Below are 15,663 nucleotides of genomic sequence, written 5' to 3' on the forward strand. Positions count from 1 at the left end.
GGTTAGAGCACTAGCTTTGGAGTCAGGAGGAATGGTGTCTCAGGCACTTGACACTTATTTCACCCTGATTGCCTGGCTTCCTGGGCCATCTCAAGTCTTCCTGATTCTTTTCGGCCACTGGACCCAGATGGTTCTGGAGGAGAAAGTGAGGCTAGTGATTTAGCACAGCACCCCAACCTCTCACTCAAATCCAATCTGTGTGCTTGTCATGTCTCCTTTAAGATTAAAGGACAAACATCAGATAGATGGTGATACGGAAGACTAGAGCTCTGTAGAGAAAAAGGTGATGTAGATTTTGTGAGTGGATAGCATAGAAATTATAGCTGAACCTTTGTTGTGAATCTTTGTCATGAACACCTTGGAGTCCAAAGTCTTTAGACTTTTTTGAATCATGATTTTAAATGTACAAAATAAAATACATAGAATCAAAGGTTATTGAAAATAAAAAGATGTGATTTTTTTTTCCCCATTCAAGTTCATGCACCCTTAATTTGGAACTTCTTACCTAGAGAAGTATAGAATAAAACAAGGAGCAACTAAATATTAATATTGAATCCTGTAAAGGAGATGAAGAATAGGATCATTATAATTCTTTAAAGGTTAAAGTCTATAAACTCAATTGTTTGCCAAAATAGACACTATAATCTGATTTTTTTTTATGTCACATAGCAGGTATTTTTTTCTTTTTTATGGAAAAACTATCCACTTTGAAAGAAGTTTCCCTAAAAGCTACTCAAAAAAGGCAAATGACAATGGCCCTCCTTTTGTAGAGCCCACATGGCATATTCATTCTTCCTTTCTTTTTTGTTAGTCTCCTCCCTAGAACATTTACTTTTTTTAATCCAGTTAGAAATTATTTGTATTTTGTTTTTATATCACCTTTCTTTTGCAGAACACTTTGCTTTCTTCCTACTGTAATAAGTCATTCTTTTTTAACACAGAATAATCACAGAAAATACTGAGACTGGAACTAGGAATTCCTGAGTTCAACTCTGGCCTCAAACATCTCTGTGACCTTGGTCAAGTTACTTAACCTCTCATAACAGCATCTACCTCATGGGGTTATTGTTAGATTCAAATGAGATAATATAGTTAATCCATAACTTTCTCAGGGGGTAGCATTCTTTAAAAATAACTCAAAAAATCAAAAACTTGAATGTTGATAATATTGAACCCATGGAAAATAAGGGGTTAGTTTCCTATGATGACCAAGAACTAAAATTTTTCTAGACTTTGCAGAAAATGTACTTTACTTCATACAGATCTTTATAATGAAATAGTAATTCTGATAATATGCACTATCCTAACATATGAAATAACCCATAAAAAGCAGTACACCAAATAAAATTCACTGACATGGAAAGCATTTTTTTCTCACTAGTAATACTCTAGAACTTTGTGACCTTCTGTGCTAACTTTCAACCAATAATTTCACGCGTTGTTTTGCTGGTCTAAACTTCTCAACTTTAGCTGTACTCTGAAAATTGAGGAACAGTTTGCTGGTTGGTTTGTGAGTGCTGTCAGAAGAGGTAAGACTGGTGAGGTACCAACATATTCCACCTTATATTTTGAATGTCCAAGGATCCCTTTACCAGTGGTAGGGTGAACCAGACCTGTGAAGCACCTGTAGCCTACTGGAGGCCCCACAAATTTGCACACATCACGCTTCTCAATTTTTTTCCACAGGATCTAACCTGTAAATTTGCAGTTTGACAATAAATGAAAATGTAGTTACTAATAAGACATGCGAGTGTTTGAAATTAAAAAAAGTTAAAGGCACAAATGCTGAACACTGATTTTTATTTATTTTTATTTATTAGTTCAATGCTTGACACATAGGAGGTATTCTGTTAGGCTTATCCCCCCCCCCCCAACCCCTCAAACAAATCAGTCTACCTAACTAGTGTCACAATACATGTTGTGTCCTACCTCCCTTGTTCTCACCCTTGTAAAGATTTTTTCATTTTCTCTTTGAAGTTCAGTGTTCATTTTTTATTTTATTGTCTTTTCCATTTATTGCTGTAGTGGGTGTATATAATGTTTTTCAGGTTCATTATATTTTACTTGGTAAGATTTCATTTTACTCTTCCTATTCCTGGTATTTTTCATATAATTTTTTTAATGCATAGTAATGCATTCATGTGCCACATTTTGTTTAGCCTTTTGACAGTCATTAAGAATCTACTTTTGTTTTCTCTTCAGGACTATTATAAATTTTTGATGTAAATTGAACTTTTCATTCTATCTTTGACTCTCTTAGGTTGTATGTCCAGCAGTGGGATCTCTGGATCAGTGATATGATGAGCCTTTTAGTTACTTTCTTCTCTGTTAATTTATTATTTTTTTTAATTAATTGAATTGCATTTAAAAAATTCTTGGGAAATGAGACTGGTGGAAGTTTAATGGTGAAGGAGGAAGCTAGGTTATTTGCAAATTTGCTGCCATTAAGTTTAAGTGTTTTTTTTTTTGTGTGTGTGTATATATATATCCTTATTTCTGGTGACAGTTGTCTTATTTAGACTGATAGTTATTTATGAGTAGCATTGCTTTCATATTCTAGGAGTAAGGGAGGAGGGGCAACATATATTTGAAATTTAAAACCTTTTTGAAATGGTGCTTCATTTGTAATTGATTACATTATACTCTCATTTCAAATACTTATAAATCCATATTTTGAAGATCAGAAGTTTAAAAATTGGACATAATTTTGTATTAAATAAAACATCAGTCACTTCTGTCAAATTCTACCTTGCTTGATCTCTTTTTACATAATCTGGCTAAAATTATTACTTGATTTTTGGAATCTTTTCCTAATTTAATGCTTTTGATTTTTTTTCTAGGTTGGAAAAAGAAGGTCACTTTGTTTCTGTGAACTGTTGCTGTCTGTGGTAAGAACATGTCATCTATCTTACCATTCACTCCTCCAGTTGTGAAGAGGCTGTTGGGATGGAAGAAATCTGCAAGTGGTTCTGGAGGAGCAGGTGGTGGAGAACAGAATGGACAGGAAGAAAAATGGTGTGAGAAAGCAGTTAAAAGTTTGGTGAAGAAGCTAAAGAAAACTGGAAGACTAGATGAACTTGAAAAAGCCATCACCACTCAGAACTGTAATACGAAGTGTGTAACCATACCAAGGTAAGTGCTGTTTGGTCCTCAGGTTGATCATTCTAAAGGAGCAGAATTTAATCTACAGACAAAGTTAAGTAGATTTCTGTGATGAACTTTTCAAGTCACTTGCAAACAACATGACTTAGTGTAAAAGTATTAGAAGTATATTGGATCTTGTAATTAAGAGTTGTTTCATGCATTTCATAAAGCCATTTCCTTGAACACTGAGGAAGTAAGGTTAAGGAGTAAATACTTATATTGTGTTAAGAAATTCTTTTGCCTTCAGGTTGTCACTACAGCTAGGTAACAATTTCTGCAGTTTTGAGTGTTCTGTAAATAAGAAATGATCTTAGTCTTTTTTTTTAAAACCTCCAGTCCATTTATTTTCCTTGGTCAACACTTCAGTCATCAATGTATAAAGAACATCTTTCATGTTTTGGTAAATTGCTTATACTAAATTGGTGTTTGTCTTGAGTTGTAGAACTTTTCCAAGAGAAGAGAAAAATCTTAAAGTAATTTTTGCTGGTGGCAATATACAACAGGACTAACTGAAATTGATTTTAAAAACTATTTTTTTTAAGATTAAACTTAAGAAAAAAATATTTTCATTGAAACAGCATGTATGCTTAAGTTGGTTTCATTGTGCAACCTGTGAATTTAATCATCAATTTGTGGTTTTGCATGTAATGCTATTGCTATAGTTAAATATACTAATACTAACTATACTATATGCTGAAATAACAGAACTTTGCAAAATTGAAGTTAATGATCCCCTATTTATAGACGAAAACATTTGTTAAGTGCTTCATTGGGCACATTTTCTTTTGTCTAGCATTCTTCATACAGGGCAATCAACCCTCCAGATTACCCTTACTGCAAATGAATCTCAGTTGTAGCCTCAGACATGACTACCAGCTGACTTGTTTTCTTTCCTGTTTCAGAGTTATCATTTCACCTTATTGAATTGGCTTTTTCATTCCTTTGGCTTCATCATTTCATTTATTCTCTGAATAATTTTTCTTTTATGAATGTAAAATTATAGTTAGCATTTAATTGGGTAGATTTAATTTTATATTGTATAGTACTTGCAGAGAATGGGGATAATTAAATTTGGTTGTTTCATTACATTATAAACATAAAGGTTTTCTTTTTCTGTTTATGTGGGAAAACACCCTTTAGTACCAATAATTTTTGTAGTGCCCTTTGTTTAAATAATGTTCATTATAGGTAGTATAAAAATGAGTACAATCTTATGTGTTATCTATGCAAGGATTTAAATTTTTCATGGAGTAGTGAAAAAATGTTTTAAATGCTCATAGCCTTTCTTTCTTTCCTTCTTTCTTTTTCTTTTTTAAATCTAGTCTGGTGTTTGCCTAATCAGAAAATTGAAATCTTTTTGAAATTTTACCTGGAATGGAAGGGCCCTAGTTCCAAGGGGAGGAAGGAAATAATATTGGTTGAATGGAATCTGACTGCTAATACAGAGGAAGAATATTATGGGTAAAAAGAAAAAAAAAACAGACTTGAGAAGGGCTTTAGTGGACCTAAAACCAAAGAACATGCTGACACTGAGTCATTTAATTTTTTGTTATAAAAACAAATAATGTCATTTTAAGGTTTAAATAGTTCTTTTATGAATATAAATGAGTTTGGAGAATGTCAAGTGTTATTTGACTCAAAATTACTGGAATGTGGGTAGCATTCTGCACTATAAAAAATTGAACTATCATTCAGTTGTCCCAAAAATCAAAGTAAAAACATTTATTCTTTTAATTTCCCATTACTTTAGAACTACTTTGGCATAGATGGTGATTCTGGAGATCAGAATTGTAAGGGAATCATGGTAGGACAGGATGAACCTTTATAAGCTGTAGGTGTCTTAAGGAAGGAGTTTGACATAGTGCAAGGGAGAAATAGAACTGCTGCAATATGAATGTATGTATATGATTTTTACTGTTTCTCTCCTCTCACCCCCCCCCCTCCATTCATTCCTTTGTAGAACTTGAGGAAGGTACAGTAGCAGATCTCTTTAATAAAGACTTGAGTCACAGAGAAAGTAGAGGGAGCTTCCTCACCTCAGAGTTCCCTTTTCAGATGAAATCACAGTTCTGTTTTCTAGTCCTTAACAGCTTTCTTCAAGCACTTTACACTTTCAAGTGACTCTTTACCACAATTTTGATTATTGTTGTGCAAATATTAAATATGAAATTACCTTTTATAGATGGAAACTGAGACCCACCAAGGTTGTAGAGCCATAGCTTTAAACAGTTATTTTGACTAGAAGTCTATTGTTCTTTTCACTATATATACTATATTATCTTCTCAAGGTTGATTTTTGAAAATCAGTTCAATATTCCAGGTATTCATTATGGTATTTCTATGAAACTCAGGAATTTTTCTCCATTAAAAATTATTTTAATTGTCCTTTTCCCCCCCATTTTTACTTGTGAAATATTTTTGAAATCTGACCCATTCCATTTCAAAGGTCAAGTCTACATTTCCATCTCCTTGCTGTTTATTTGGAATCATCAATTATAGTTCTAGTTGACATTTATATATTTATATATTACTAAACATACTTAAAACTGTCATAAGTTTCCTGAGGACTGACCAGACTAGACAAATAATCCAAAGCATCATGCTTGGCACATAGTAGGTGCTTAATAAATATTTGATAGTACAAAACAGTACCAACCAACTTTTGGTTTCTTAATACCAATAGTTTGCTTGCTGTTCAAATTCATCCCATTACTTTTTTATACTTCCAATTTTAGTGATAATGAATCCATTTTCAAGGCAAAACCCTTCCTTTCCCCCTTCAGCCTCTACTTCAGTTCTCTCATCCCATGTACTGAAACTCTTTATCTGTCTTTTATTATACTCTGCCCTTTTCATTGTTTCTTCTAGAAACTCCAGTCTATCATTAACATACTCCCTTTCACTTTATACCTCTCTTCATTTTATCTCTTCCATCTTTCATGAATACCTAGCTCACCACTTCATCTGCTGGTCAACCTTTGTAGGACTGTTAGTCGCACATTTGTGTTGGAGAGAGTTGACATATATCCTCTTCACCATTGCCATTTCCAAACCTTGTTTGTGCGGTCATTCTTTTTTTTTTTTTTTAAGTTTTTTTGGGGGCGGCTTGCAAAAACCTAAAAAAAAAGGTTTTTTGCAAGGCTATGGGGTTAAGTGGCTTTCCCAAGGCCACACGGCTAGGTAATTAAGTGTCTGAGGCCGGATTTGAACCCAGGTACTACTGACTCCAGGGCCAGTGCTCTATCCACTGCGCCACCTAGCTGCCCCTGTGCTGTCATTCTTAAGCAGCCTTGCTTCTTTTTGTGTAAGTGCCCAAATATATTGCCCATTCCAGATTCTAGTTGTAGTTACCTACCAGCCTCTGCTTGTTGTCCCTCCTTTCTTGAGGAATTTAGTAACATGCTTACAGTTTACCTACTCCCAAGTCAGACCTATTCTTACTTACACTAGAGAACTTCAACTTCCCCTCCCCTTAATTTTTATTGATAATTTTTAACATTATCTCCATTTCCAAATATACCTCTTCCAAATATTTTTTCTTTCCTTCAGAAAGCCAAAAATTGAAAAGAGAAGGTAAAAGCAAAGTGAACTCTTGTGTTGGTTCATTATCCTTATGGTACTGTCTATGGACATATCCCACACATTCTTTCCTGTGTGATCATTTCTGCATTCTCTCTTGGCGAATTTATCAACACCATGGGTTTAATTTATTAATTTGTATTCAGATTACTCTCAATTCTATAAATGCAGACAGTCTCTTGTTTATACTTTTACCCTGTATTACCATTTATTTTCTGGACATTTTGAAATAGATGTCCCATAGGCATCTGAAACAGAGATTAGGTGACTTGCCTGTGGTCACTATTAATATATCTTTGTTTTAGGATTCAGACACATGTCTCTAATAATGATTCCAAGCCTAGTACTTTTTGTGCTGTATTAACCTTATAATAATGATAATAATAAGAGTGATGATGATGATACAAATTTTTGCTAATGTATGAATAGTTACTTCTCTTAGCACAATTACTTAAACTGTTGAGGTTAATTGTATATTAAAAGATGAACAGGGGCTAGCTAGGTGGCGCAGTGGATAGAGCACTGGCCCTGGAGTCAGGAGTCCCTGAGTTCAAATCCGGCCTCAGACACTTACCTAGCCGTGTGGCCTTGGGCAAGCCACTTAACCCCATTGCCTTGCAAAAACTAAAAAAAAAAAAAAAAAAAAATAGATGAACAGATTTTATCTGTAAAATAGGAATAATAATAACTACTTCCCAGGGCTGACTATAAAATGAGATAATATTTGTAAAGTGCTTTGCAAACCTCAGATCTCTTATTTACATGTTACCATTATTACTAGTAATAATAATACATATTTCCTTTCGGTTTTATACTATTGGATTTTCAAAAATAGTCCGTAGTTTTCCCACCTTTCATATTAGATGACTCCTATATGTTCATGAATCACTGAGTGAATAAAGGCCCTGAAAACCAAAATGGAAATTTTAAATTACCATTGACTGCATGGAACTATGAAATTTTAAAAGTAGGGCCACCTGAATATAAATGTAAAATTATTGACAGGTCAGAGGAACCTTTGTGATATGCAATTTTTCTTTTAGAAACACAAGAGTCTTTAAATTGTTTTACAGGTTTATAAAGTTGGTTCTCTGTGTAGCTAAGTACAGTGAGTACTGAAATGAAAGTCAAGAGACTTTTATTTTTGTCCCAGCTGTCTCACTTACCTTATATTAACTCCTTTGAGCCTCAGTTTCCAGATATATTAAATGAGGAGGTAGGATCTTTTCCAGCTCTGTCCTATGATTTTATTAATTTTTAAGTTTGGTTTGGTTTAGCAAAATATAATAGACTTTTTCAGCATGATCTGAAATTCTGAATGAGTCCAGTATAATGATATTAATGGCTCTGTCAATTCTTCAAAATGTGGCTAATTTAAAATAGCTATGTTTGACTCTGAACTTTCTTTTGTACTTCTATTTGAAGATGGGTGTGACTGACCTAGAAATTTAATTTAAAATAATTCACATTGTGAAGAGTTGCAGAGGTACTTTTCTTAGAACAGGGAAAATAGTTAAGTGCTTAGTTATGAAGAGTGTTTTCTCATAAAGCTAGGTTTGAGGTTAGATAATTATCTAGGTTGGAAGTAAATTTTATTTCAGATCATTTATTCAGGAATAACCTAGTATAGTATTTATGAATTGGGTTAGATTTACACTTGCAGAAATTCAGTAAATGTTCAATTTCTTGTTGAATTAATATAAATTACTAATGTTCAATTAATTGTTAGCGTAAGTTTTGCTAAGTACTTTACATTAGTTGTATGAGTGATCAGAAAAGTAGGTGGAAAACTAGAAATGTGAAGTTCTAGAAGTCAGAGGCAGCAGTGTCATATACATGTACATGTACATATATACACATACACATACACATACACATACACATACATATACATATACATATACATATACATATACATATACATATACATATACATATACATATACATATACGTATACGTATTGCAGAGAGGTTAAAGGAATGATGACTGAGAAAAGGTTGTTTGTGTTTGTCAATCAGGAGAACCATGACCTTTGAAAAAGTGATTCAGTAGAGCAAGGATATCGGAAGTATAACTCCAGCTTTTTTTCTGAAATAGCCTAAGATTGAATTCTATAAATCACTCATGGAAATAACATCAGGGTTAACTTATTTCACATGCCATATTCTTCCTCTTCATTTTTACATTTTCTTTCTATTTCATTTTTTTTCTTTTTCTCCCAACTATTATTGACATGGACAGTACTTAAACTAGTAAGACTTGCTTTTAAAGAGTTCATTTACATTCTGAATTAGATTTTGAGCAATGTGACAATGAGACAAAGGACTACTTAGGAATATTTTTGCTGTACAACCTAGTGTTTCTTATAGCATTTGTATGATCTGAATAATTACTATAAATTTGAATAAATAATGCATTAGTCTTACTGTACTGATCTTCATTAATTTTGCAGGAAGTTAATTATTTAAAAAAGTATAGTACTGCTTTGATGGTTAGATGATAAATATGAGCAGGTCAAACCAGAGAGTGTATTTTTGAAGGGAGTAGTCTGAACACCAAGTTTTCTTTTTATAAAACTTTAAAAAGTTGGTTTTGGAACTTCTCAGGAAATATTAGACTATAAATATCTACTTAGATTGTTACTTGAAACTTCTTTGTGTCTTCAGTGATGGTGGTGACTGACTGTATTTTGTCTCCTGAGGTTATAAGTAGCCACTGGAGATGTTCTTCTAGATAGAAACATGTGACAGAATTTTAAATATGATTTTTCAGTTTGATGATTAAACATTTTTTAATTAATTAGCCTTCCAGGAAACTAAATCAAAAAAAGAAAGGAATGTCAATTCTATTCTTAAAGTACTGTGACTTGGGAATTTCTACTACTGTCCTCTGTGCTAATTTGGGATATATTATATATATAAATTATATATATATATATTATATATATATATATATATATAATATTTTAACTTTGTTTAAAGGTATGGATATCTTTTTAGGTAATGACAGTTTTTAGGAAGTCCTTAGTTTTTGAGATGCTCACTGACCTTTCAAGTACTTAAAATCATTTTAATATTTTAATATTTGATTTTTAATTTTCTGGATTTTATTCTAATTCCTTTCTACTTAAGTATTTAGACTTAAGAGTGGCATATTGCCAACATCAAAGATTACATTAATTTTTTTATCCTTACTAATTAAGTTCTATTGTTGAAGACCATAAGCTTAAGAACTGGAGTATAAATGAATGCCTTACCAAAATATTTACTCAGTGCTTATTCTGTGTAAAACACTGTAGGGAATGCAGAGAGAGAGATATAAGAGATGACTCTTGCTCTTTAGTAATTTACAGCTTTGGAAGGGTGAGTTTAGGAAAATACATATACATGTACATGTACATGTACATATACATATACACACACACCTATTTATTTATTTATTTGTTTGTTTGTTTTAGTTTTTGCAAGGCAATGGGGTTAAGTGGCTTGCCCAAGGCCACACAGCTAGGTAATTATCGAGTGTCTGAAGCCGGATTTGAACTCAGGTACTGTTGACTCCAGGACCAGTATTCTATCCACTGCGCTACCTAGCTTCCCCAAGAAAATTTTTAAAGTGTTTTAGTTTAACCTCTCACCCATTGTAGATAGATATCCCCTTTTAACATTCCCTGACAGGTAGGTCATTCAGCTTCTCTTTGAAAACTTCAAGAAGAAAATTGATACTTGGGCTTGGATGAAGCACAATATTAGTTCTTCACTTATAATGAGCTTAATCTGTTTCTTCAGAACTACAGAATCAAAGAGTTTTTAGGTTTGGAATGGACATTGACCTCATGAGGTCCAACTCATTCACAGAGGAATCCCCATACATCATCATCATCCAGCCTCTGTTTGAAAACCTCTAATAATAGGGAAAGTGCTACCTCTTTAGGCAGCCCATTCCACTTTTGGATATTTCTCATTGCTAAGATGCTTTACACCAGGTTTTCCCTAACTAATAACTTCCCTTCATTCAATTGCTCCTAATTCTTTTATTAGAACAAAATACCTCTTTGACCTGACAGTTTATAAAGAATTCTTGAAGATAGCTGTTATATCTCCTTGAGCAATTTTTCTTTTCTTCAAATAATCTTCATATGGACATGAATTTAGGACACTTCACCATTCTGTTTGTAATTTGGTTGATCTCCAGCTTAACACTGTCCTTAAGTTGTGGACCCCAGAATTAAACACAGTACTTGAGATGTGGTATGACCAGGAGAGAGTACATAGGCTAATACCTCCTTCTTCCTGGAAGCTAGTACACTTTTCTTAATGCAGCCCAAGTTGGTATATGCATTTTCAACTCTTTTGTCACACTGCTGACTAATATGCACATGCAGTTCACTAAAAAACCCAGGTCAGACATTCTTGTTCATTTCTTTTTCATTCTAAATTTGTGACGTTTATTTTTTTTAACTTACGTATAAAACTTTGCATTTATCTCTATTGAAGTCTATCTTAATAGATTCAGCCTAGGGATGATACTTTAGGCTCATTTGTCATTAGTGAGTGGAAGCAACTAAAAGGCAAATTCTTGGTAGAGGGGAGAAGGTATGACACTTGATGTCAGGAAAAATTCTTTAGCTAGCTCTCCAAAAGTTGAGTAAGCCACCTAGTGAGGTATTTGGTACCTCCTCATTGGCAGTCTTTAAACAGATGCTGGAAACCTGACCAGTTTTTTCAGACAAATTGTAGTGGAGAGTCTTTGGACCAGATGGTTAATGAAATCCCTTCCATCTTTATTAGCTATCCCTCTCAACTCATTGTCCACTGTAAAGTTAATGAGCTTTCCATCTCAGAGTTTATTCAAATTATTGACAAAAAAATATTAAATACTACAGAGCCACACATAAATTACAGTGGAGACCTCTTGCCAAATTGAATCCTTAAATACTTCTGAGTCCTACCATTCAACCTGAAGCCACCTAATTGTATTATGCTTTTACTACTTATTTCACATTATGAGATACTCTATCAAATGGTTTACTAAAGCTTATTTTAAATTATAGCTCCAGAATTCCCCTATTTTACTACTTTATTAACTCTCAAAAAAGAAAGTAAAATGAGTCTGGCATGACTTATACTTGTTGAAATCATGCTGGCTCTTAGAATCAGTGTTCTTTTCTACTTTTCACTAACCACTGTCATATTAATGATCCATTCCAGAATTTTCTTGGAAATCAAAGTCAAGCCTTTTGTTTGCAAATTCTTTCTCCTCTTCTTTTTAAAATCAGTTTTTTATCTTGTCTGTCGATAACATTTATTATTGCTAGGGTGAGGCATTGTGTTGTTAAGTGTAGGGGATACAGAGTTGGTTAAAGACCATAATCCCTGCCCTGGAAGAGCTCATATTCTAACGTGGATGAGGGATGGGGTACAAATAACTGCAATTTATACTGTATAAATAGGAAAGAATCCCCACAGGGAGTGCACTAGAATTAAGCTGGATCAGGAAAGGCTTCCTGTACAATCATTTAGTAAAAGAGGATGACTAACACTGTTAAAGACTTTAGAAAGGTCAAGAAAGATGAGGATTGAAGAAAGGTTATTAGATTTGGCAATTAAGGTAAATGTCAATAGAGCAATTTTTATTTGAATGATGAAAACTGAAGCCAGGTTGTAGAGAGCTAGGAGGGGGGGAAGTGTATGTACCTACTTGAGGAGTTTGACCACAAAAGGTGGGAAAGATAGGATGACAATTAGTGAGAATGGGTCAAATGAGTATTGAGTTTTTTTTTTGAGGGTAGAGGAGGATGTGTGTTTGTGAGGCTTTAGGGAATTGAAGATTAGGCAGTAGAGATTGAAGATAAATGACAATATAGGGATGATAGAAGCTCCAACCTGCTGGAGATGTAGTGTCACTTGTGGGGTGGAGGAGATTGTGGCAGAAGGCATCCATCTGAGTGATGTGAGATGAAGAGGAAAAGAGACCAGAGAATGAACTCTCAGTGAATGTCCTCATTTTTTGTAGTCAGATATGAAGGAAGTTTCTTAGGGGGAGAGAGTTAGGGGATACAGGATCATGGAGGATGAAAAAGTTTACAAGAGACTCTGTGGTCAATGGGTTAGTTTGTGTTAATCAGGAGGATATAGAAGGATTGCCATGCAGTAGTGAAGGTCCAATTGAGATTAATATAAGATAAATTTGTAGTGAATCTACCTCAGCACAGTTTCATGATTTCTTTCCCACTTTGTTCAGCAGCAAGTGCTTAATATCCGAAGCCTGAAGCTTGGCAGAGCAAGATGGCAGTATTAGAGAATAATGGACTCTCACCTCTCTTCTTTCCCATACTCATTCAAACACAGTTGGCAGCAACTGGGCAGTCATATCCTCTGATTCTTTCAGTATCTGAGGATGCAGTTGAGCCAGGTAGCTTGGCAAGGATAAGCAGGTGTGTGTGTTCTTTATTCGTTGCTTGCCAGGGTTTTCTATTTTTTTCTTGTGGTTTAACTAGAATTTGAGATTTTAGGAATTTCTACATTTATTAATTCATTTGATCCTTTGTAACAGTCCATAATTTAAATGTTAACTCTCTTTTGGATATTTTTTTCTCATCATTTCTAGTGCAAAAAGTCATTCCCCTTGACATAACAAAGAGAAAAACACACTAAAAAACTCACTGGTTATAGTTTTCTTTGTTGTCAAATTATCATTTTCTTGTCCACACCAAGCTGTAATCCTCACCATTTTTTGATTTTCCTTTCACCCAAAATAGCTACTTAACTAGCAGATCACAGGAGTGCTTAAATATTAATATTTCTTAATCTTGATGACTACCTGATGGAATCAGCTATTGAATATTGTATATTATAGTTCTGCCTTCTGAAACTCCTTACGAATAAATTTAGTACTTAAGACCTCTTTCTTCCTCAGACTAAATCAACATCCTTATTTCTTTTAATTATATGATTTCTCAATTTAATACTATTTTGTGTTTGCCGTACTTGTCTATTTTTTCCTTCTTGATTAAATTGGATTTTAAGAATTTAGGAAAGAACGAGCAACCAAATTCCTATTACTAAAATGTCTCTTTATTTCACAAGTTCTGATCCTGTTTTTTGTGCCCCTTGCAAAATGGTGCCTTCAGATTATATAATATTTGTTTTCTTTCTTTCTTTCTGGTTTAGACAAGTAGCATACTTTGGTAACACTTTGGAATTGACTTTAATGTTTAATTACAGGTGACCTGTTGTAGTTGTATATACCCTTTTAAAACATTAAAATAGTTTATTACCCATTAGTTAGTAGTATGAATAACCGCAATAAAAATGGAAGAGCCTAGCTGTCTACTTTCTTAGCCTGTCACTTATATAGAATAAATCAATTTTAGTGAAATGTCCTTGTGTTAATTATTTTCTACACAAAGTGAGGCATTTGTAAAGAAAGGGGCATTTGTAAAGGAAGAGTGACAAAAGATTTTCTTCTCAGTATGTGCTTCACATGAATTTCCACCCTCCCCAAGTTTTAGTGCCCAAAGAATGGGATAAAAAAGGTTAAATACAATTTAGAAAATCAAATAATCTTTTATCCCTCCAAAATTGGGCTTTTGGTGGGAGGTATGAGTGGAGGGAATAGTAATGGAAGAAGGGAATCTGGAAAAGGGAAAGAAGACCCTCTAAGTACCTTGACTTTTAGCATTTTCATTCCTTGGTTAGCTATCATAACTATATTCCCTACTATTCCCCCAATTTAGTGATAGCATAAGTGACGTAACATAAATACAATTCTCGCCTAGGATGCATTCTTGATGGATGTAGATTTTTTTTCCTATTGATAAGTTATGAGAATAAAGGTATTAGCTTTAAACTGGCCTGGTTTTGAAAGTTAGCAGACCATAACATTCTCTTCTAGTTATATTTGATTCTATGTTGGTCACCAGAGCTCGTGACTCTTACTTTTAAGGACTTACATCAACTTAAAATTTTTATCTGTAGTTTTTCATATTTGATGATATTACAATAGAATACTGAAATAGTTTGGGAATAGTTGAATTAGCTGTTATAGATACATGCTGTATATTTCTTTGGGGGGGTAAATTTTTAAGTTTTAAATGCAAAATGAGAAAAGAGAAACAAAACAAAACATTGTCATCTACACAATTGACCATAAAAGATTATCCATTTTAAGAAAATCTATATAATAAATGCTACACATTATTTTCAAAGCAGCCCAGTTTTTCTTTGCTTCCTTGGCTGTTTTGTTCTGTGCTATGTACTTTTAACTTTTTTTCCTTTCCTTCTCTTATGACCACCCTAAAGAAGACTACAGTTAAGCCAGGATAATACAATACATATAGATAGATCTATTTATATGTATGTATATAGATATATAAATATCCATATATATAATGCATATATATCTATCTGTAGAGAGAGAGATCTATAAACATAATACATTTACTCATCTACACTCATATATGTAAAAGCGACTGTACTTATGCTTACTTCCTCTTGTCATCTGTTTCTTTGAAGATAGATAGCATCTTCTTTCAAGTCTTTCCATCATCCAATCAACCAACTCGTCATTTCCTACACTACAATCTCCTAAGAGATTATCTATGAAAGTTTTTCCTAAAATTTTTGCATTTTTTATTTTTGCCTACATAGGTTTTATTTATATAAGAAAATTTTAATTTAAAATAATTGAAATTCTCCTTTTTAACCTTCAACAGAGTTCTCAGGTTATAATATAATTTAAGGTCTGGTACTGGTGAATCTGCTTCCTTTGCATCTTTTTTTTTCCTCTCTAAAGATATATGTTGGTGGGTTCTCAATAAAGATATTTTTTTTGAAAGTACTGATCAGTTCATGTAATAGACTGTAATATGAAGGAACAACAAATGACTTTTATCTATGAAAGGAAAACAAAGTCTGAAAAGTTCTCTCTTTTCTTCAATC

The 15,663-nt window shown here is 33.4% G+C and overlaps 1 protein-coding gene across 5 annotated transcripts in view; it reads left to right on the forward strand.

The window, feature by feature from the left end:
* The window catches only part of SMAD2 (SMAD family member 2), a 91,886-nt gene that overhangs the window by 20,906 nt on the left and 55,317 nt on the right, over positions 1-15,663 (forward strand). For all 5 annotated transcript variants that reach the window (XM_074202383.1, XM_074202384.1, XM_074202381.1 and 2 more), the window contains exon 2: positions 2,841-3,132. In XM_074202383.1, the coding sequence (XP_074058484.1) occupies positions 2,897-3,132 (236 nt within the window). In that variant the 5' untranslated portion in view covers positions 2,841-2,896. The remainder of the gene's footprint in view (positions 1-2,840; positions 3,133-15,663) is intronic.

This window comes from Macrotis lagotis, chromosome X (genome assembly GCF_037893015.1).
Source record: "Macrotis lagotis isolate mMagLag1 chromosome X, bilby.v1.9.chrom.fasta, whole genome shotgun sequence".
NCBI lineage: Eukaryota > Metazoa > Chordata > Mammalia > Peramelemorphia > Peramelidae > Macrotis > Macrotis lagotis.